Source organism: Aythya marila, assembly GCF_965140915.1.
Source record: "Aythya marila genome assembly, chromosome: 3".
Taxonomy (NCBI): Eukaryota; Metazoa; Chordata; class Aves; order Anseriformes; family Anatidae; genus Aythya; species Aythya marila.
Window position 1 is genome coordinate 1,203,622 of NC_139044.1, and position 22,900 is coordinate 1,226,521.

Below are 22,900 nucleotides of genomic sequence, written 5' to 3' on the forward strand. Positions count from 1 at the left end.
TCAACAGCTGCCGCTGACAGGACTAATAAACAGCATTTTCAAATGCTTCCTGGGAAAAGTAAAAAATGTGCTTCAAGCAGGATGTGATGCACAAAGTGTGGTTTCCCTGAAAAACCCATGACCAAAATCAGGATGTTAAACTTAGAAATGCAATTGTGAATGGAAATTTTTATTAATGCTCTAAGTCTAAAACTTCAACAGAGAATTAGGCAGGGCACTACTACAGAGTCTGCCTGCAAGAGATTACTAACATAAAGAAGACAACCAACAGTAAAATGTGAAACTGAATTTTCATCTTTTTAGATACTTAATAACTTTGGAGAAAGAATAGTGTTTTAATTCAGAAATAAGGAGTCAAGTGGTAGTTAGCATATTTCTTTAAGCACAAGCTGCTCGAATTATAGTGTTGTGCTTTTTTTTTAAATGTCAGATTTTTTTCTGTTTTTTTTTCCTTTTTTTTTTTTTTTTTTTAGGGGAAGAAACAAAAATTTCAAAACTTACAGGGCGGAAAGCTGAAAAAGTGGCCCAAATATATGATAAGTTTCAAGCGTGCCAGAACATATCCAAGGCAACTCAATTAGCTGTTTCTATTTAAGTCTCAGCACTTTTGGAGGCTTGTTTTGGCACTACCAATTAGTTCCTCTGTGCTTTTTCACCTTTGGCAGAAGCAGTGGGAGCTTTAGCAGCACCGTTTTATAATCCTCAAACAACCTACTAATGCTTTCGTTTCCCATCTATTTGTTGCCAGGCACAAAGGGGTTTAATCACGAAATGATTGATAACTCTATTTAAACAGAGCATTAGCCTAATGACGTATGAAACTGTAGCAGAGTTGTTAGCTGATGTACAAATGTATTCCTTGAAGAGGGACCGAAGTTGCCTTGTCTTGCGTCCGAATGGGTTCACTAATCTCTCTGCAAATTCCTCCTTTGCATTAATCTTTTTGCTGATGAGTGCTTGCTGGGCACGTTGCAAGCAATTGCTCCGTGCCAACAGCCATTTGCTGTGTCCTGGCCCCGAGCAGTACCCGAGAGGTGTCGGAAGGGACCCAGCTGGCAGGGGACAAGAGGATGTCTACGTCAAAGGTGAAGGAAAACCACACACAGCCCGGAGTATCAGCACAGCCTGTGTTTCTCCGTGCAATACACAGAGAAGCAACAGCATCCTGATGCTGCAATTCAGCTTTACCCAAAACTCCCCGAGCAGCAAGAAATTTAATGACGAGTTTGGCCAACAGGACAAGGTAATGGTTGTAGATGTATTTGGGGTACATCTGGGTTCATTTCAGAAGCTTCTGCTTAGCACTACATTTGCCATCTTTAGTGGGAAATGCTCCATGAAAGGCTCCCAGCTGCAGTGGAGTCGATCTTTGCATGAGCCAGAACTCACCTGACCTCCGTTTGAGGCTGCTGGTACTTTTCCATTATCACATGCTTGGAGCAAATCAGTGTTGTTTTTTTTAATCCAATGCATTTAGTAAGATTATGCAGTCTACATCACCATTGTAGAAACACTTTTCACTACACGTTTATTTTTCTTCATTACCATCTGGCCAAGGAAAGCTCCAGCTCCATTTCTAATGCTCCTTGTCCCTGGGTGACTTCACACGTCGCTACGTGGTTATCCTCTCTCCTCACCCTAAATATCTCACCCATGGATGAAAGGAATCCCTCCAGGTAACTGATTCCTGTGCATCCTGACAAGTCAGTCAATCCTGCTCTATAAAATGTGTCCATCCCAGATACTTGACGACAAACGAACTATGATTGATATTCCCTTTATATCCTACAACAGCAGCCATTAGCCCTGCTGGAGCTGTCCTGTCCTTACTAGTGGGAGGATGGTTTGTAAGTCTTTTATATCTGAAACACAGCTATTTATATCCCGACTACTGTACAGCAAGGATGGGAAGTGAGTCATCAAAGATGTTTTGATTACATGAATAAGATTCAATTTTGAGTTTATCCTAATGATGCAGCTACTCTTCCCTGGAGATGTATGCCTAGAGCCTCTTTCCATGCTGGCAGCTGAACAAAGCAGGGCTTTGCCCCTTTCAGCACTGGCTAATTAAAGAGAAAGAGCCCATCAGTAGTGTGGTGGAAGTCCTCCAGCGGCATGAGGGAGAGCAGTGACTTTTACTCATTGTGTTAACAGATTTTTCGATCTGAATTCATACCAAACCCGCAAGCCATGCTGACCAGGAAGGAAGTCAAGCCCCAGAGGGCTGGAGCTATCATCCAGGGTAGGCAAGACACCAGTGCTTCCTTCTGGTCGGCTTTCTGCCCTGCTCCTACCATCTTCCAGCACCTTCCACCTCAGTTTCCGTGCTGGTTCAGAGCCCCGCCTGGGAAGGCAAAGTCACACCAAGGAGCAGAGCAAGGGCTAGGCCAGCTGGGGACCCTGGGGCCACCCTGCGGTGAGCCAGAGCCTCCTGACATGGCCACTGGAGATCTGGGTGGGTTTTCTGCAACTTGAGCCTCCCCAGCACTGATACCCTGCTTTAAGAGTTACTTCAGGCAGGTGCGTGCTGCCTCCTGCCTCTCCTGCTCTCAACCCAACACAATTTTCTCCTTGTGTTTCAGTGCTGCAGAAGCTGATGAGGAGCTGAGAGATGGATGCCCCATTCCTGGAGGTGCTCAAGGCCAGGCTGGATGGGGCTTTGAGCAACCTGGGCTGGTGGGAGGTGTCCCTGCCCATGGCAGGGGGTGGAATCAGATGGGCTTTAAGGTCCCTTCCAACCCAAGCCGTTCTGTGGTTCGAGGTTTCAGCATGAAGCTGGTGACTGCAGGCGTGATTCCTGCACAGCAGATGCTGTCTGCCTGTATTCATTACAGGCAGACATTATTTGTTATCCTCTTTGCAATACGTTAATGAGACCCCACTACTAGAGGAGATCAAAAATAGGCTACTTCAACATGCGACAGCATGAATACTTGTGGGACAATCTCGAGGAAAGCATAAGAGATTATATATATAAGATTTCCAGAGGAGCTTGTCCTTCCCCCACCACCTACAAATAGACTCATGCTGGGAGCTTGAGGGGGAGGTCTTTAATTAAACAGGATGATTTATAATATTATCTGAAAACATAAGTCTGGAGATGCCGATGCCTCATCTGGTTATTTCCTGCTATTGTCCTGAACTCGGTCATCTTTAACTCTTAAAATATTGAAAGTTCTTTAGACAGAAATAAGGAGAGGAAGCTAACTCTGTGTGCTCCCAGGTGGGACGCACCTATGAGAAGCACATAGAGTGGGGAAGCCAGCTCGAGGTGCAGCCTGTGTCCTACAGTCCCAACATCCGTGATGAACCACTTCCCATCAGTGTAACAATCAACTGAATGGTTTGTGGGTGTGTTTTTTTTTTTTTGTATTTTTTTTTTTTGTTCTCTCTTATTTTTATATATATATATATCTGTTGAGGACATTGGTTGTCCATCATTGTGTTTTCTGATTTGTCTCTCTTCTACTGTAAAGCTCTATTTAGAAATAATAATTTAAAAAATAATAAAAACCAAACAAGAAAATGAAAGGAATGCTTGTTTCTGTGGAAGCGTTTCCTGCGTTGTGCAGGCTGCTGCAGGTCGATCAGCCCCCTTTCAGGCGAAGAGAAACTGTTCTGCTGGTGATGTTTCTCCACCTGCCTGCAGGAAGAGAAGAAATCCATTTTGGACTCAGAGAATAGAAAATCGATGTCGGTTTTACTGGCTGCAGCTCAGCTACAGCAAAATTTCAGCCAAAATCTCTGCGGGTGAAAAGTGATGGAGCTGGCACGCTTGCTCCAGCCGGGTTGTATTGCTTTTTTAGCACGGGACAGGATCGTTCACTTGGAAGGGGACCTTCAGAGATCGTCGAGTCCGACTGCCTGACCTCTTCAGGGCTAACCAGGAGTAAAAGCGTACAAATGAGGGCATTGTCCAAACGCCTCTTGGTTCGCCTCCAGCATTTACCATCCTGTAAGACCCTGCTCACGGGGAGCAGGCAGCGATATACTGCTGTCCTGCCCCAGGAGGAAAGTCCCCCGTGGCTATCAGGCCAGCCAAAGCCTGTGGGGAACTTTACAGCTTCTCATTCCTCTGCAGAAAACCAGCTCAATGCTTTCTCCTAAACCCAGATGAGCAAACTAGGCTTTTCTTTGTAGCCTTGAAAACCAAACAGGAGCTGCGATGTATCTTCCTGCAGGTGATGAGTACAATTACGATGCTTTTTTTTTTTTTTTTTTTTTTTTCCAAAGAAGAAAGCACCTTTCGCTGCTGAGAACTTGTCCTTCAGTTGGTGGAGCTGGCAGCTGTTAGGAGAGGAAAGCTGCAGATTGACAGAGGAAAGAAACAGCGAAAGGGCTCCCAGAGCATTGTGCAAAAACCTTCAGATGCTGACCTCGCACAGAAGTGTGTATAATCAAAGAAAAGCAGCAGTATAATGTCTTGGTTGTCCCTATATCACCAGGTATCCCAGCCTGAGAGTGTGAAGAAATATTTTTCTTGTGATTTTCCTTCAGAAAAGGAAATCTCACATGCTTAGAGGTCGTTCCCTGTATTCTTGAAACCCCTTTCACTTTTTTTTTTTTTCTTTTTTCCCCATATAATTTCTTCATCACCTTACAGTCTGTTTTTATTAAATTACTTCAGGGAGGGTAATTTGGGAGAGCTCTGGTGCACTTGTGTTAAATCTGTGAACCGTGTGAGAAATTCTATACCGTAGCATTAAAACCCAAGTAATAATAATAAAAAATAATAATTTCTTCCTTCTCCTCCTCCCCTTGAGCTCCTTTAGTCTTTGGATTTTTCCTCGGCTTTAATATCCTTTCTGTCTATAATCAAGTTCGCTTTCAGACCCTGCTGTTCAGCTGTTGCTGAAACGTTGTCTTCAGAAACGCCGAGTGGGGAAATGTTGATTTGTTTTGCTCTCCGGGGAAATAATGTAACTCGGTGACAAGCTCACCAACAGCAACTCTTAACACGTATCAAGACAACTTGCATAAAAATCACCTTGCTGTTAGGCTGCATACACATATTTAATTGCATTTAATTCTTGAACGCTGATACAAATCATTTCAGTGATATGAATAATGGGTTTTCTGGTTCACTGGCTGAACCAACACAGACTAGAGCAAAAAAAAAAAAAAAAAAAAAAAGAAAAAAAAAAAAGACCATAAAATGCTTAGTTTCAGTTTTAGGGTCTTTAACCCTCTTCAATATATAGACTTTTAATTATTAATATTTTTGTTTAAGTTTCTGCTATGCTTTTGGGGTATCAGAAGCTCTGCCAGTCAAGAAGGGGTTGGCAGGATTCTGCTGTCTCATCCCACGGCTGCCTGATGACCCAGAGTACTCTGAAGATTTGTAGTTTGTTTTCCAAAAACCACATTACACTTCTCACACTGTTTTTCTTACAAATGTTCAATTCTCAGGCCCTGCGGACTCTCAAAGGCTTTGAGCTGTGAGTTTGTAAGGCGTAAGGGAAATGCTTTTTTAATTGGCCAGGGCAGAACATTTGGGGCACAGAGCTAGAGGCTGAAGCTGCAGAACTTAGAAAACCAGACCGCTCTTTCCAGGACGAGCTCATAGCAAAGAGCAGGGCTGTGCATGGACTGACGTGCAGCTTACCAGCTTTCTGCTCTCTTGTGCAAGGATTTCACATTATTGCATGAGGAACTTTGGAAGTAATAGATGCCCTTCTGCACCTATCACCTCTGTACCAGTTTTAGTTCTCTTTTTTCCCTCTTTTATAAAGAGAGATGAAATAGCAGGTCCCACTTCAGGACCCCCTCCTGCACGTCCCTAATACCACAAAGGCTGAATGCCTCCAGCTTCCATAGCAGGTGGAGCTGAAACGTGGGCACTTCAATACGATAACCCTGAAACCCACCCCAGGGGCAGGCTGTTCCCTCGGGTTCATCCCCACTTGTCCCCAGGCTGTGGACAAGCACTGATGGCCCAGGGAGAGGCTGTGAGCTGCCAGGGAGCAGATGGGCAGGGGTGGAGGAGAGGAGAGGGTGGCAAACACAGTGTGCAGGAATTGGAGGGCTGCAGGACAAGGACATGAGCTGGCAGCCGGGTTCCCGGACCTTGGAGCATCTTGCTACTAAAGGAAAATAAATAAAGCCAGGGTTTTAATTAACGTGTTCTTTCGTTCATGCGCAAAATTAAAAAAACATCCATCCTCAATCATCATCATCTTCTTTTTTTATTTAATTAGGAGGTTTTGCTATACTAATTGTTACATTCGTCCAATTCCATCAAATCAAATCAAACTAATGACAGCCAGATGGCCGTGTCTCTCAAGATGCCTTACTCAGGGCTAATCCGTGCCCTCTGCTGTGCAGGCGCAAGGAGCAGAGGGAGCCTGTGCTCTTCCCCCAGGCACCAAAAGAGGACAGGATTAAAAATGCAGACTTATTCGGCAGGAGGCAAAGCTGGTGAACATCGCCGTGACCAGCTCTCCCCGCGGAGCTGAGGTTGGATTCCCCACCCTGTTCATACGCTGTAGTAGAAAACACGCAATGGGTTAGCTGGGGAAGAAGCAGCTGATGTCTCTGGAGCAGAAGTGAGGTGCATTTGACCTTTTCAATCACCGTGAAGGATGTGAAGATTCACACGTGCCCTCTCGCTGTCACGACGTGTAGCCTTCTGCAGCCTCTTGCCTACCCCGTAGCTCCTGCTTCATCCCTAACCCACACACACAACATTACCAGGAGCACGACTGGTACCCACGGTTCTTGTTCCGCAATAACAGGCTCAAGATGTTGTTCCTGGCAGCTCCTGATAATGCATGTGTGTTACTAATTACAGCAGTTTATTTAAGAAGCGGTGGGTCAAACCTGTTGTGATCACTTGAACGATACTTGAAAATTATTACAGGGTGCACCCATTGTAAGTTAGGATAATTAAGGCTGCTGGTATTAACACTCTGCCCTTCCTTATTGCCAGCTTAATTTCCTTGAACATTTTTACATCCTACTCCTCGTTCTGCCTTGGGGGTTTGCAGCAAAATTCAATAACCATTTTCCTTTCTAATTTTCTAGTAAAGCACCACCTTCTTTCGCCATCGCAGCTGAAAGCTAAGGTAAGCCTCTCTGCTTCCTCCTGCTCGGGGCTGGCTGGCTGTCCAGAAACCAGGGGAGCCTGTGCAACTCCTCCGTCACGTCCTGCAAGCACCTCTCGTCGGAGTCCATCCTGGCTAATACGAGCCTCTCCAAGGAATTTGAGGCAGGCACAAACACCCTCACATTTCAGAAGGGTTGACTCTTCAAGCACTGGAGTAGACTTTTTGGAGTCATCAGTTGGGCTTATTAGTTTTGCCAGACACTTTTTACTAACTTCACACCTTGGGCATGGCTTTGCCCTCAGCCACGTCATGCTCATAGCCACATCCTAGGACCAAAATGCCCCAGTGGATTGATTTTTTTTTTTTTTTTTACAAAAGCACAAGTGCTTGATACAGCCACAGAAGGACAAGGACATCCCATACCTGCACAGCCCCAAAACCTGCCTGCCACAGCTATGTCTCATCACCACTACCCTTAACTGGAAAACCCCTCAGTTTTGCATCTTTGCCTCTTTTTGATGGACAACCCTGTTAGCAAGAACAACACATGACCACCACTCTGGTCAGAAAGAAATATGACTGTCCTCCTGGGACAGATGAGGAAGAGTTAAAAGGCACCTGGGACTCTTGCGCCTGGGGCCTAATGATGGGGTGCTGGAGCTATAAAAGGCCACAGAAGGAAGCTGAGCTCTTGAAAGGGAGACTTGGAGGTGGTTTCTGGTGTAACTTGGATGTAGACAACACAGCTGGCTGGGAGGAAAAGAGGTGTGAGAAGTGACCGTGCTGCTAAAAGTAAGTGATTTTAGTGGGGAAAGGGCTGAGGTGTGATGCTTGTATGCTGGCTGTCAGATAGGAGTCAAAAACTCTTCTGATTGCTTGTAAGAAAAAATCTTCTTTCCACAATGCCCAAGGGAGGAGATAGCCTCAGCAGCCTCTTCTCTAAGCCCTTCTGTGGTCCCTTTCCAGCAGGGTGGCAGCTGAACCCACAGCTGACCCTGCAGGAGCGTGGGGTGCTGGACCAACCTGCTCCTCATGGGCTAAAGCAGGAATTAGGAGACCTGCACCACGGGTGGGATGGCGTAAGGCAGTGCTTGATGCTCCCCACTAGATATCTTGCAAGCAAACCATGTGTATGCTGTGGCAGAAGGCATGCAGAGCCTATGTAGCCAGTGCCTGATGAACAGCCAGGGACATCCTGGTCACCTGCCCAGCTGCTAAATTTGGGGTGACATAGTTTGAGAGTGGTGGCAGCAGTTGGAGTGGCTGCAGGGGATGCTGGCGAAGGGGCGAAAACAAGGTGCTGCTTTTCTCCAGGCTTGCAAATAACACTCCTAAAACAAGGTATGGCTGCTCCACAGAGGCTACCCTTTAGCCCATATAGCTCTTGAGCAAGCTGAAATTGCAAGATATTAAAGGAGCCTGAGTGCAAGTCGTCCTCCTCTGGATAAAGGCCATAATTCACGCCGAGAGTTCTGGTATTTCTGTGCATTTACCCCTCTGTTATTATCTTAGCTGGTGATGACAAATGAATACCTGTTCTGCAATGGACACCCATATCTACAGTCCATGTATTTTCCTTTTGGAAAGGTTGACAGCATCCTTTTTTAACCCTAAAGGAGTTCCTGCCCCAACTCTTTGGTGGAGGGCAGAACTGGGAGAGATGAGGAAAACTGTACGTGCCTGTATGCTAGACTGGAAATTGTGGTCTTCTGGCTGCAGCTCCATAGCCTGCATGGCCTGACCTCCTGGGTTAAAGGGCAGACAAAATTCAACACCCTCTGCTCTTAGTGAGTTAATACTTAACCCAAAAATCAGGGTCACCAGCCTCAATGAGCTGCTGGAGATAAGACAGTGTAGATTTTGCAGGCATCAGATGCCTAAATAAATGCAGAGGACATGGCACCACCCGGAGGATGGCAGGATGGGGCTGAGCTCCGCTGGCCCTGTTTTGTCCACGTTCCTGGCTCTGGGAAAGCTGCTAGTGCATCTCCCTCCAGCTGCTCCTGGCTCAGGTGCCCAATTTCTAGCCTGAATATCTGCAAAACCCCTGGGGGCTTCACCCTGTGCTGCAAGGGTCTTGTCCTGACCGCCGAAAAGAGCTAGCAGCAGCTGCAGAAGTTAATTTTACAAGTCAGGTGTCTGCCTCTGACAGGCAGCTCCTCATATCTTTATGGCTAGACATTATTATATTGTTCTTTCATTTGATAACTGCTCTAGTAATGGCTTCTACTTGCAGTAAATCTCTTGTGCTCTCTTTTCTCCCCCTATTAAATATAAGATGATAACCTTTCCGGGAAGCTGTGTGGAGAGACTCAGGGCAGCTTTAAGAGGGGAGGCAAAGGGTGGGGGCATGGTCAGCACTAGCTAAGTGCCTGGTGGGACGATGCTTTTGGAGAAATTGTAATTATACCCTGCAGCACTTGGGGAAAACCTCCCCAGCATGCAAGCTGAACTGGAAAATGAACATTTTAAATGCCTCTTCAATTTAGTGTCTTTTGAAAGCGCTGCTTAATACCTGGAAAATATGCCTGTGACATGAGAACAGACAAGTCTGAATGTGACTCAACACAAATATTTGGCTCCATTTTCCTACCACCACCATGTAGCAGAACCTAGCCCAGTTAAATGGCTTTGCAAAAACTGACTGAAATACTTCAGCTCTCCCTTGCACAGCTTCACCTTTATCGGCAGCACTGGAGTTTGCCTGGAAACCTGGATGAGAGCAGACAAGACCCCAAAGCTATGAAGGAGCAGCCCAAAAACCTTCACTGCAGCTGCTCTTGGGCTATGAGTGCAACAGCTTGAGCACAAGGAGAGGAGACATCAACGCCCACCAGGGCTGGAAACCCCCAGGAGCTGTGAGGGCCCCAAAAGTAAAAACCAGTGTTACTGGGAGGAGCACCTCACTTAGGGACAACTCAGTGCCTTCCTCCATCTGGAAGCCATCTGTGAACACTGAGTAACCTTCAGACTGCCCTGGGGAACTGAAACTGGGAATATGATGCATACAACATATAACCTGCAGATGGGAAGCATCCAAAAGCAATCAAACAGTTGCACTTCAGCAGCTGGCAGGCCTGCACACTGCCCGTGCACATTGAACCTCCTTGGTTCACCACCAAGCTCTAGTAGGCATTCGCTGTTTCTAGGGCACCAAGGCAAGAGTGAGTTTAGCCCTGGTCTGTAGTGTCCTCTGTGTTTTTAGGAGAGGACATGAATCAGGTGAGTGTAATGAGTGGCTCCATGGCCTGAGCACACTTCCACACTGGGATCACGATCCACAAAGCCTTTCTCTGAACTGGAGAACAGGGCTTCTCTCTGCCGCTTGCCTGGCTGAACTACCTGAGCTGCAAGAGGGACTTTTCCCTTCCCTCTGAAAACAGGATGGAAAATCAGTGGTTATCTAGGCTTAACCCTGCTGTTTAAATTCAGTTTAGACAATGAATATTTTCATTAGCTTCCCAAGTCTCAATTAAATCATTGTTTGCACACTATAATTTAAAGCATGTACTCTACTGGTAAAAACCATAAGAGCTATAAAGTGTATACATATACAGTTGCTGCTGGGTAGCTTCTTATCTATTTTAATAGCTACAATATTAAAACAGGGAAAGCGAAGCACTGATTATCCACAGATACGCCTAATTTCACTTTGCGAAGGTATCTGTTGAAATAACATCCATAATGTAGGTAAATGAATGTACATGAGGGACCGAAGCTGGAGCACAACGCTGATCCTGGAAATAATTGTTTCATCGGGGTGGGGGAAACAACACTAAAGCTTGAAATAAAGCCTTTTGCTAGGCTTTTGAAAATAAACGCCAGCAATACATCTTAATTTCCCTCATGGCCTGGTAGAGCGGCGTTATGAGGAGCCCTGTATTTATGAAATCCTGCTTAAGCCTGGCTGCTGACCCCAGCAATGCGGCTACGTGTTTCTGAAGGGGCTCGGGGGCTTGGAGGCAGTGGTGGTGGGCTCAGGGCGATGCCAGGAGCCATGTCGGGGTGCCCAGGGAGGGTCGCAGCCCTCAGTCCCCTCACGTTTATTCATCCCTGAGGTACAACAAGAGCTTGCGTGACGCCCTAACCCTGTAGCAGGATACTTTCCACGTGTGTTTTTTTTTTATTATTATTATTTTTTACAATCGTACTATTTCTGTCAATTCTGCCTGTTCACTTGCTACTTTTTTTTATCAAGTTGAAGCCGCCAGAGGCGCCCACCGCGCGGCCTGCCTCCCCCCTCAGCCCGCCATGGAGTTGTGAGGGAAAAGACGAGGCGGGGGGGGGGGGAGAAAGCAGCGTGCGCGGCGTGCGCGTGCGCGCGGGGCGGGCGGGCGCGTTCCCGAGGCGGGGCCGCGCGCGGCGCTGTGAGGGGCCGCGCCGGGAGCGCCTCAGGTCGGTCGGGGCGGAGGGGCCGGGACCGGGGGTGGGGGGGGCACGGCCGGGACCGGGAGGGCGGCGGCGGGGCTGAGGGGGCCGGGCTGGGTCCTGGGGGCAGGGCAGGGGCCGCAGGGCCCCGGGAGGGGAAAAGAGGGGGGGGGGAGCGGCCGCACCTGAGCGCGTGTGGGGTGAAATTTGGGGGGCTCGGGGCGGGGGGACCCGAGGAGGGGGCAGCGGGGGCGCCGCGGGGGTCCCTGAGGAGCCCTCGGGGGGTTGGGCCCCAGGGAGGGGGGGGGGGGGGGGGCTCACAGGCAGCGTTGGGAAAACGCTTCACGATGGCGTGAACCCACAAGTTGCTTTCTCTCCTTTATTGCCCTTTTTTTTTTTAATTCTGCTTGAAATAGTGATTTATTATTATTATTATTATTATTTTTTAATGATTCTTTAAGTAAAACTCTCGTAACTCCCCGTTAAACAAAACTTGCAGAGGAGGGGTGGGCGGCGGTGCCCAGCTTGGCCACGATGCCCCCTTCCCATCCCTGTCCCCTTCCCCTGCCGGCCCTGCAGGAATTTGGGACCTGCCTGGGTTGTTTCCTCAAAGCTGAGGTGCTTGGAAACAGGGGGCTGGGGGCTGTGCTTTTCCCCGAATTGCAGAAAAGTTTGAGGTTAGGGTGTTTCAGTGTAACTAACAGGATTACAGGCATGCCCGCTGCAAACACCAAAGGCTACCTCTGTCATCTGGGAAAGGCTCTGGTGTCCCTTCCCTGTGCTGCTGCTGGTCTTTGCTACACTTTCTTTTCCTTCCCAGCCTTTAATCCGTGTCCCACACTTTCTGTTTAGTGTTTGCAGAGGAAGGCGGTGCTGGGCTGTACGTGTACAGCACTGTGTTGGACTCGACGGTAGCTGTTCCGTGCTTGAATTAGGCTTAAAATAGTTTTTATTTTGGTATTTTTATTCTGGTCTCATCGTTTCCTGCAGAAGGGAAGTGCGGTATGTCATAATGTGTTGTATCTTGGCATAATTAGGCTATTTAACATCACAAATTAAATATCTTAGGACCTTATTCATTTGCAATAAGTTCTGTAGGGTTGCCAAATTGGAATGTAGAGTACAGTACACTTTTTTTTCTTTTTTTAAGTCCCTCACAGTAAGTAGGCTGCAACATAATACGTGGTAACTCTCCTCGTGTTTCCCCTCCAGTGATCCTCAGCGCTGCCCTGGAGGAAACACCTTTCAGAAGCCATCCGGAATTCCTCTAGATTGCCTCGTAAGGCTGAGGAAAAGGATGCAAGTTGCAGTAGTTCGTTTTCTTTTTTCATTTTTTAATAGCGTGGATTCTTGCTACTTAGACTGCATGATAATATTTTTTTTTTTCAAAAGTTACCAAACAGGTATTATGTTTATGTTAATAGCTTCAGTGCTAGGGTAGGCTTGGTTAAAGCAGAGGTCTGCTGCTGATAGGCTGTGCGTTATGCTGTCAGAAGAAATTTAGGTTTTCATCTCTTTTGTGAAGTTGTGCAAAGACCTCTGGTTCTGCAGCAAGAAGTTGTTCATGCCCAGCGTTAGCGTTGTTGGGTCACTTAAGGTAGCTCTCCTGTGATATTTTCTCTACTAACTCCAGAAACTTTGCAGGCTGTTGATTTGTTTTACAGAAACATTTAGATACCTGAGCTGGCAGGCAAGCCCCATTTTTTGAGGCACTACATAACTAAGCAACAGTTTTCCTCTCAAGGAGCTGCTGGATAAGGCAAAATATGGAAATAAGAGATGGCAATCTCGTAAGGAGAAGATTAAAAGCTTTGTGCAGTGCAGGTTTTATTCCATTCTGATTTATTCTGTAAAGTCCAATTCCAGTCCTGTGCCTTAATTCCTACGTGCCTTATATGTATGCATGTCAGAAAGCTGGGGGAAAGCTTAGGTAAAAGGTCATTTCATTTGTGTTTGTGCACTTTCTGCTTTTCTGGCCTGACTCGTCTCTCTTGTGATCCTACCAGCCCATCTGGGTTTGCTAACTAAGCACGCTGGAGTGAAATGACCAAATGAGGGCAACGTCTGCAAAGTGCTTGCTGTTTAAAACACTGATGGGCAGACGGGTGACCTGTGAACGTCTGTTGGCCATCCTGGGTACGCAGGGTGTAAAATCACAGAAAACAGGTTTGGAAGACACCTTGTGAGACCATCTTGTCCAGCCCTGTTACCTGCATCGTGAGGTTACCTGGCGTCCTGAATATATATTTCAGTCCCCCAGAGGATCAAGTACCACTTGAGTACACTTCTAAATGACTCGCTGATAACATATGCCTGTGACAGGAGGGATATTCATGTGCCAGGTTACACTTTGTGCCCGCCCTAGCTGCAGTTTTTCTTCATGATCTGAAGAACTTAAAGGAGTCATTTTACTTAAGAAAATGACATTTTCTAGAATTATAGCTTTGCTGCCTCCTATTTTGCTCAAAGCTTGCTTGGTTGCAAGGATTTTCTGAGAGTATAAGAAAGTAACTCTTCAGTCAGGTCACACTTTTTTACACTTGCTTGCACCTGGTAGCTGTGGGATTTTATATGTAGGCTTATAAGAGTTGATGGAACAAAATCCCTTTAAAATCTAATCCCTAATGTGCCACGTAGTGCTATCAGTGTGTCACCTTGCGTACTTCGCACAAGCCGTACTCTTTACAGCTGGGGAGGAGCTGAGGCCAGCTGCTTGTTATTTACAGCAGAAACACGTACGCTGCTCCTTTGCTGGAGTGTTTTGCCTTACTTTAGAGTCCTCAGCGCACAGTTTAACTCGGGTGAAAGAAATCCCTGCCCTGTTAGACAGCTTGCTTGGTTTCTGTTGAGGCACGTAGCTCACGTGAGTGCCACGTGACATTAAGGTAGCGTAATGCACATATAAAGGTGTACAAAGTACACCTGGGTGCATTTGATTTCTTAGTGCTGTTTTGACTGTCAGACCAAGGTGATACTGCTGCATATATACAAAGAAAAAGTAAAGGCTTTCATTCTACAGAAGTTTTATAATACATAAAATTTATGTACATGTGCATAATACAGTCCCTTAAAAGATCTTTATGCTCTTATGTTTCATTACTTGCTCTTTCTTACATGTATTTTTTTTTTCCTGTTCTACAATTCTGAAATGTCCCAGGGTTAGTAAGACAGCATTATCATGAAGGAGAGTAAGCGCTTAGGATGCCCCAGCATTGCTACACAAAAATGTCTTGATGCTTAAAAATATAACCTGAAACCAGAACTTGAATATATAGATGGCCATCTTTCAAAACTTCATTACTGCAAAGTAGCTGCCATTTACTTGTAAAGAGGAGGAGAAATTTATCAAAATGCGAGAGCATGACTGAATTAATAGGCAAGTGTGGCTGAAGTACTTGCAGCAGAGGAAAGTATATCTGATTTTGTAGAACAGTTGATCTGATAAAACTTTGTCACTGTTTTTATTCCCCTGTGGACTCACCATTATAAATCCAAACAGAACCTGCACGTGCTGTGCGAGTCTGGAAACAAAGCTAAGGACACGTAACAAGATCCACAGCTGCTGATGTGTGGCCAAAGGTTAGTTCGGTGCAGTGCAGTCTGCTGGAAGCAGTGTTTGGTTCCATTCCTTCAAATATTTGGACACAGCTCAAGTTACAAGCAATCGGTCCCTCATACCTGAAAATCGGAGTTATACAACAATAAATAAAAAAAAAAATCCACTAGTGTTTATTCTTGGGTTTTGAGACCCACTTTCGAGAAATGAAAGCCACTGTTTGAGAATGCATTTCTTATCACACACTTGCTTTGCCAAAGGATTAATCTGTTCCTCTACCAATAACTGAGGTAGTCCTTCTCTTTTGTTAGTTAAAATGCAGTGAAAACAAGAAGCTGTACCAATTTTTCCCCTTTTTTGACTCATTTAGAATATTACTTCTGAATGGTTCCAGGTATGCTCTTCTACCAGTGTGCCCAGTTACTGATGTGCTTGGGGTTTCTAAGCCAGCTATACCATGTCTTGTGAAGCTTAGAGTCCAACGGATTTATGTAGTCTCATGATGGTAGACCCTAATGATGTTTATTACAAACCTAACGTTTCAGGTCTCCTGTGTTTTTCTTAACGTTGCTCCATTGTGAACTTGAAGCACCTCAGAGCATGGCAGTCTCAGCAGACTGAAGCTTGCAGGCTGCAGAACAGTGGCTGTGTGGGTCTTGGCAATATCCTCCTCCCTCTTAGGTCCCCCAGGGTACTTCCACACAGTGGTTTGACGTGAAAACAGGTGATCTGCATGTGAAAAAGTAGTCCTTGAATTCTACACTAGCACATTCAACTGGATCACGTTCCTCCTGTGGTTATTCATGGAGTGGATACTCCTCTAGTGCCATCAGCTCTCAAAAGTGAGGACTCGCTGAGGAGTTGTCTTTATCGTTTTGCATACGTACTGACCTGCGTGTAGGAGACCAAAGACATCTGGGAACCACTGATGTAACGGAGCAGGAGTAGTCATCGTTCTACCTGCCCTTTGTAGATCCTGTATTAATTTAACTGTTCAGTTTTAAAAAGAGGAGTTTCCGAATGAAGTTAAAATTAGTATAAGGGTTTCTCTACATAAGGGAGATCTGTCTGTGAGATAGGAAGGGAAGTCCTGGCTCTAGTCACCCGATCCCAATCTCCCCGTTGAAATAGCCAGCATGTGAGTACTAATTGTAGTGGTGGTTTCTCTAAAGTGCACTAAGATCACTAGCTTCTTTCTCACAGGGCACTGAGTGATCATTAAATGCTAATGACTTTTGATTACTGTTGACCTCGGTCAATTTAGAATTAGTGACCTAGAGACGAAAACCACTGTATCTCATTACCAATTTCCTGGGCTATCTGATCTTGCCTTTGTAAGTCAGCTTTGATAAGAGGCAGAATAGAATTAAAGTTGACCTCTGTCTTAGGAAAGGATTGAATGCTTTCAGGTTTGCAATATGTTTAAAAACATATACACACAAAAGAGGTAGCCACTAAGAAAGAACTTATTTTTTGACCCCACAGTTTGTCATGAGGAAAAAGCATGCAATGAAATGGGCAAGCTTAGGCAGTAGTGATGGTGGGGGAGAAATGCACAATTTATTGCTTTTAAATTTTTAGAACAGTTTATCTCGTGTAACCTTGGGTAGAATTTCTCATTTTAATATTGAAGGTTTTCTCATCTCACACATTTATTTATAATTCTTGCTTTTACATTGAACTATCAAGCAGCGAATGAATGTTCATAGAATAAATTGCAAGTTCTACTCTGGGATATTTTCTGCTTGCAGTTCCTAAACTATGACGTTAGGAAATATGTCTTGGCAGGCTGGTGAGATCATTTATTTCGTATTGTGATGAAGCATTTCACATAATTTCTTTCCATATGCACAAAAGGGAATGTTTGTGTGATAATTCACTAACAGGATCAAATATGTTGTAGACTGTAGACTGTTCAAACATAAGTCTTTATACAGTTATGGTTTATGCAGAATGTCATTTGTGCGACATACACGGTATTGAATTGACAATGAAAATTCTGGGGGAAGTTAAACCTTTTTTTTCCTTTCTCACTTCGCTATGCTAGCTATGTTTTTATACAGCTGGAAACAGAGTTTTTTAACTTTAAAAGCAAAACTCGAGAGTGTAAAGAAGTCTTTTTTCTGTTATATTAGTGCATTTTGGGTGTAAATATTAAGTTATTGAATCTCTCGCTGTGGTTAAATTGCAAGCTTTTGGCAGCTAAGCAAGAAAAAAATGACAGTAGGAGGTGTTGCACTTGGTTTTGGAACAGGTTTAAGGTGAGCCAATTAAAATTCATGCAGAGAGAACGTGGATTGCATCGGGAAGTAATTATAGGGATAAATGTTTTTTCTTATTTTAAATACAATGTTTTGATTTGATTGCTTTGCCTCAAAAAGGCTATTGCTGTAAAAATCAAAAAAGGGGGCAATGAAAATAATTGCAGATACAAGAAGGACATTAGAAAGATTAAGGATGTCTTGGTAGGGAAACCAGTAAGGAGTGATGCGAAGAGATTTAGCCTGTATCCTAGAAAATAATGGAATAATAGGAGGATACAAAACAATTTTATTCTTTAAACTCCTATTTATAGAAGTTTGTGTTCACCTGTTGATTGGGCTGCTCAGGTCTTCCTACTTTTGTTTCCTTCAAAGCATTTGAGGGCAGTTAGGGAAAAAAATGTAAAAGCTATATTTGTGGATAGAATTATGCAGAGGGTTTAAGTCCTCATTCTTTAAAGCCCAGAGTAAGCACTAGGCAGAGTTGGGAGGAATATTTGCCAACAAGCATGTTGGTAGTATAGCATACCAGCTATAGCAAAACACAATTTAGCTTCTAGCATTGGTTCCAGATGCTTTTCTATTTTGATGCTATTCTGTTCTTGGTTTTTCTGAGAAAGAAACACTCTCTCCTTTTTTTTTTTTTCCCCTTGTATTTTAGCGTATTCTCTGAAAGTCTTCATAATTTTACCTTTCTTCCTGCTTTAGTCTCCTTCTTACCCTAGGAAACCTTACTGAGGAAGACTTGAGGGCCAGCTTTTCCATGCAAACAGAAACAGTTATGGTCCTGGTTAGCTTCAGTGCTGCCAAACGGAAACTTGGGAGAGAGCAAGGAGGTTGGAAAACATCGTCAGTTGTAATGCGTTTTTTACTTGAGGAAGTCGAGAGCAGAGCTATCAGTCCCCTTTCCAAGTGAGCATTTTTAGCAGCAGAAGGGGGTGAATGGTGATGGGGAAGGGTTCTTCCAAGTGACTAAATAATTCATAAATAGATAAACAGAATTAGGCTCTTCAGCTGTGTGGGTTGGTTTTCTTGGTTTTATTGTTTGTTTGTTCTTTGAATTAAACACTGATTAAAAAATTGTGTGTAAAAAGTCAAATTAAACAAGAAGTAGCAGTGGACAGGTAGATTTGTTAAACATTAACACAGTGTATTTATTTTGGTTAATAGAGATGTACCATCTGAAACGTGCTTCATTGGGGAATCCAGAATTTAAACAAAGAATTTTAATAATGCATAGCCATAATAACAGCTCAGGGAAAGACTTGGCAACTTTACAAAAAGAAATATATGCATTTTCTCAATGCCTACTTGGAATTCATTCCTCAGTTCAGGATCTGGTTGTGACAGACTATTGGGAATTTTGATGAAATCTTGTTGTGTTTTTTTTTTAGGGAATTGTCTAGTTCCTAGTACTACATCAAGAGCAGAGCTGTAAATATGTGATACAAGAAAAACACAACCTATTAGAGGAAGAAACGTAGAAAATTTTGGATGTGCTTGCTGTTGCATAAGGGGAGACTGATGTCATGTGAGGAGGATTTCCATCAATCCTGGAAATTCAATGATTTCTTGAGTGTAAATTACCTTCAGAAAGGCATAACTGTGTGTGTGTGTGTATATATACACACTTAAAAATTAATGCTTCAGATTTTTTGTTTGTTTGTTTTTAAGAATGTTTATCCAGGAGCAGATTTGCAAGGGTTTTTAATTTGCTCCTAATTTGAAAGAAGGATGAAACTTGATGCATGGTTGGACATGGTGCTTAGGGACATGATTTAGTGAGTGACATTGGTAGTAGGGTGATGGTCGGACCAGATGATCTTGGAGGTCTTTTCCAACCGTAACAATTCTGTGATTCAGCCTCAGAATATATTTTTTTGCTAAATTCCTCACATCTGGCATGAAGGAATTTCGTTAGACCCGTGTTAAGACTTAAGGATGGAATTTCCTCCATCCTTGAAGTTAGTATTTCTGGTTTGATTACTTCTAATAATGTATCTGAAGAATGAATTTCCTTTTTTTCTAAGCTATACTTATGAACTTCTGTTAGTAAAGAAGCACGTGAATTACTGAAGAAAATAAGGAAAACATCAGAACAAGTTTTTGGAAATGGATAGATCTGTGGGTAAGAGAAGATCAGTTTCCTTCTCCAGAAACAGACTGATTGGAACTTGAGACTCTGACCAGCCTTTCAACAGGGAGAAGTTCATAGCTTGCTTTTACTGATTGCTAGCGTTGATTTATAAAGTCATTAACATTATGTGTATAATAAAAGAAGAAAAGTTTTTTTATGGGAAAATATGTGGAAGTTGTTGCCAAAACAGTAAAAAAACAGTGCAAGTAGCACTAGTTTTGTGTGTTTTTTTCCCCACTTCACATGGGTCTAATCACTGGTATATGTCGCTTTGTTCTGAGCTAATAAAGTTCAGTGGAAGGTGGTATAAAGCTTGTAAAGGGTCATAACAGAACCCAGCAGCTGCTATGAAAAAGTTGTAGAATCATCAATATTTTCCATTTCCAGCAGACCAGGTTTTGATGGGGGACTTAAGAACGGACAGAGCTGCCAGTTAGGCTTTTTACCTACTGGGGTGGATTTCTATCCTTTTGACACTGACGTTGTCTTGTCTAGCAGGGGTCTGTCTGACTGTTGGGTTCAGCCAGAACATACGTCAGCTGCAGCTTCTTCCTAACCTCCTTCCCCAAGAGAGTACAACTTGCTATAAATATGTGTGGTGTGTTTTACAGAAGTCAAAGGTCTGCCTGGCTCCTGGTTCACATTTACTGTTAGTCTTTCCCAAACTGAGGTACCAATTGAGTCTCTCTGTCATTCCCTCCCCTTCTGCAGCCTCCTTATTCACTACGCGTATAATCTTTGGACTTGTTTGGCAAAGTAGTTTGCAAAAGTGTGTGAGGACCTTGATTTTTTTCGTATGTGTTAGTAAGTGAAATGGATTTGTGGAATGAAAATTAAGTCTCCCATATGAATCTCCTAACCTCTGTTACCTTTCTCCTACTGCCAATGGCAGTGCCAAATTTCACCAGATTTTTTGCCCAATGCATGGCTATTCAGTATCTCTAAGGTTTTTACTTTTTTTTTTTTTCCCAGTGCAGTGGCAAATAGGTTATTACTGTAACTAGAAGGGACGGAAGTTTACCTAAGCAGGGGAACAAAAAAACTTACACAAACCCAGCAAGGTCACATTTTGTGCGGAGAAGACTTGCTGTGTTCCCACTGTAAGTTCTCCGCTGTGAGCAATTATAAACATCCCATCTGTGGGATTAGTTTCTTTCCCTTTACCCCTTCTTTTACTTCCACGATTCAACACAGCTAGGATTGTTAGTTTCTGACCCAAATGAATTTGTCACAGACCAAAAAGAAAAACGAGAGAGAGTAAGAAAAGGGAGAAGAAAGCTTGTTAGGAAATATTTCTTTGGAAATTGCTTCACCTGCCTCCTTAATCTGTTTAGGAATGTCTCAGTTTTTTCAGCCACAGCAGCCATAACCCACCATCATCTTTTACATTACAAGTAAAGGTGGTTTTGCATTGAGATGCCAGGCTGTGAAATACAGCAGCTGAGCATGGACAAGCATCTTTCCCCGTGAGCTTCAGGCAGAGGAGAAAGACGTGTCTGGAAATGATATCCTATCAAACCACTGCAGCCAAGCCTTGGGATGGCCGCTGCCGGTGGTTTTAGTTAGTGCTTAACGTGGAGCATCTCTTCAGGAGACCTGATAATCCGTGCAATATCTGCACCTGAGGTTTTTACAGTCCTTGGGTTTAAAGACGTTCTGAGATGACATGTTACGGAGCCGTAGCTGCGATTCAAGCAGTCCCCGTGGGGTTTTCAATAAACAGCCTGTGAGTAACTTCTGTGCCTCGGTGTAAGTCAGTGGCAGACTGTCAGGGATTTCAGCAAGGTCAACTGACTCTCCAACAACTTTTGATCTTTTCTTTTTCTTTTGATGTTGTACTCTTGTCCAGCAAAGTTAGTAAAAGCTACATATGGCTAAGCTTGCATTAAGAGGAAAAAGGATTTCTTCTTTAAAACTTGAAAATAATTGAGGTGATGTTTGAATGATCAACCCAGCCAATATTTTAAGGTGTGAAATGTTGACACCCAACACCGAGTATTTCTTCTCTGCTTTTTTTAAGTGGCTGTGCTTTCCCATTTTTATACACTTGACCTACTGTTAAGGAAATCTGTTCTATATTTAAGCCCTAAGTAAGCTAATGACTGAAAATTAGTCTCCTTTCTTATTTAAATGATTTGGTTGGCGTAGCTTATATCCTGTTTATTTCAGAAAGTAGCTGTTAATAAAATCAGGATGCGTTTGCATCTCAAGGAACAATTTCTGCCTGAGACTCGCTAAATTGTTCAGACTTTGATTTTATGCTTTGAAACATTGATTAAGTATATTCACTCTGATTTGCCTTAATCTGATTGCACATCGAGAAGTTTTCTTCTGATGTGGTGCAGCCACGTCTGGTGTAAGCGGGCCTAATTAACACCGCTTAGTGATTTGAGCCCCCTGTCAAAGGCTGTTACATTAGCGAGAAACATAAGGAGTTAAAGCTGAAGCTGTGACCTCATCTCTATTCATGTTACACTGGAGTATAAACTCCGCTGAAAGGGATTGTTTAACCGCATCGCCGTCTTTTCCGCTGCTCGCTGATTTGCTTTAATTCGCCTCGGATATTTATAGCGAGCTCCTTCTGCACAACTGCTGCGGGAGGGGTTGTGGGAACACCGGGGGCATGGGGAGCCGTGCCGACAGCAGTTGCATGCGGGAACACCGAGGCTCAGAGACGGCTCTCTACCCGATTTCAACTTTTTTATCGCTTTCCCTGTGAAAACTGGGGCAGCGTGGAGGAGGGCAGGAGCTCCCTGGCCACCTCGCTTAGCGCTGCGCCTCGACTGGGGAGCGCCACTGCTGTCGCTTTAACGTTGGCACCGCGCACGGTACAATAGGTGTCACTGTGCGGCTGGCTCCAATCGCTTGCCGGTGACTTCAGCCATTGGCTCCGAGCGCCGGCTGACTCCATCTGCAGGGCTGCAACACCGGCTCTCTCTTCGGATCCCTCCATCGCACGAGTTGGGCGCGCTGAGCGGTGCCACAGCACGCCGCCGAGCATCCCTCGGGGAGCCGCTGCCCGAGGCCGCTGGCAGGGCGCAGCACTTTCGGGTGCTTTCACGGCCGCGAGAGCTGGGAAGAAAGCAAACTGGCTGGAATGATGGGGATGTGCTTAACGATTCAAGTACTGGATCAAACTTAAAGGCAGTTTTCTCGCTCGGTATGCTGGAAAGGTCACCTTGCCTCGCTGGAGGAGAAACAAACTCTCAGCTCTGCTGCCCGCTGTTTAACAGCTTACATGTGCATTTTTTAATGTTCTTAGCTAGCGAGGCTATCTAGCTGTACAGATAAGTATACTCATGGTAGATGAGAAAGGAAAGAACATGAAATGTCTCACCTTCTTCTTGATGCTTCCAGAGACGGTCAAGAACAGGTCCAAGAAGAGCTCTAAGAAAGGAAATAGCAGCAGCAGCAGTAGTAGCAGCAAATTGCCTCCAGTTTGCTATGAAATCATTACCCTGAAGACCAAAAAGAAGAAGAAGATGGCTGCTGATATTTTTCCCCGAAAGAAACCAGCCAACACTAATACAAC

The 22,900-nt window shown here is 44.4% G+C and overlaps 1 protein-coding gene across 1 annotated transcript in view; it reads left to right on the plus strand.

The window, feature by feature from the left end:
- Positions 1 to 21,045: 21,045 nt before the first annotated feature.
- BTBD3 (BTB domain containing 3) overlaps positions 21,046 to 22,900 on the plus strand; it is a 9,879-nt gene continuing 8,024 nt past the window's right edge. The window contains 1 exon segment of the mRNA XM_082757345.1: positions 21,046 to 22,900. This exon segment is cut by the window's right edge and continues 10 nt beyond it. Coding sequence (XP_082613471.1) covers positions 22,668 to 22,900 — 233 coding nt within the window. The 5' untranslated portion in view covers positions 21,046 to 22,667.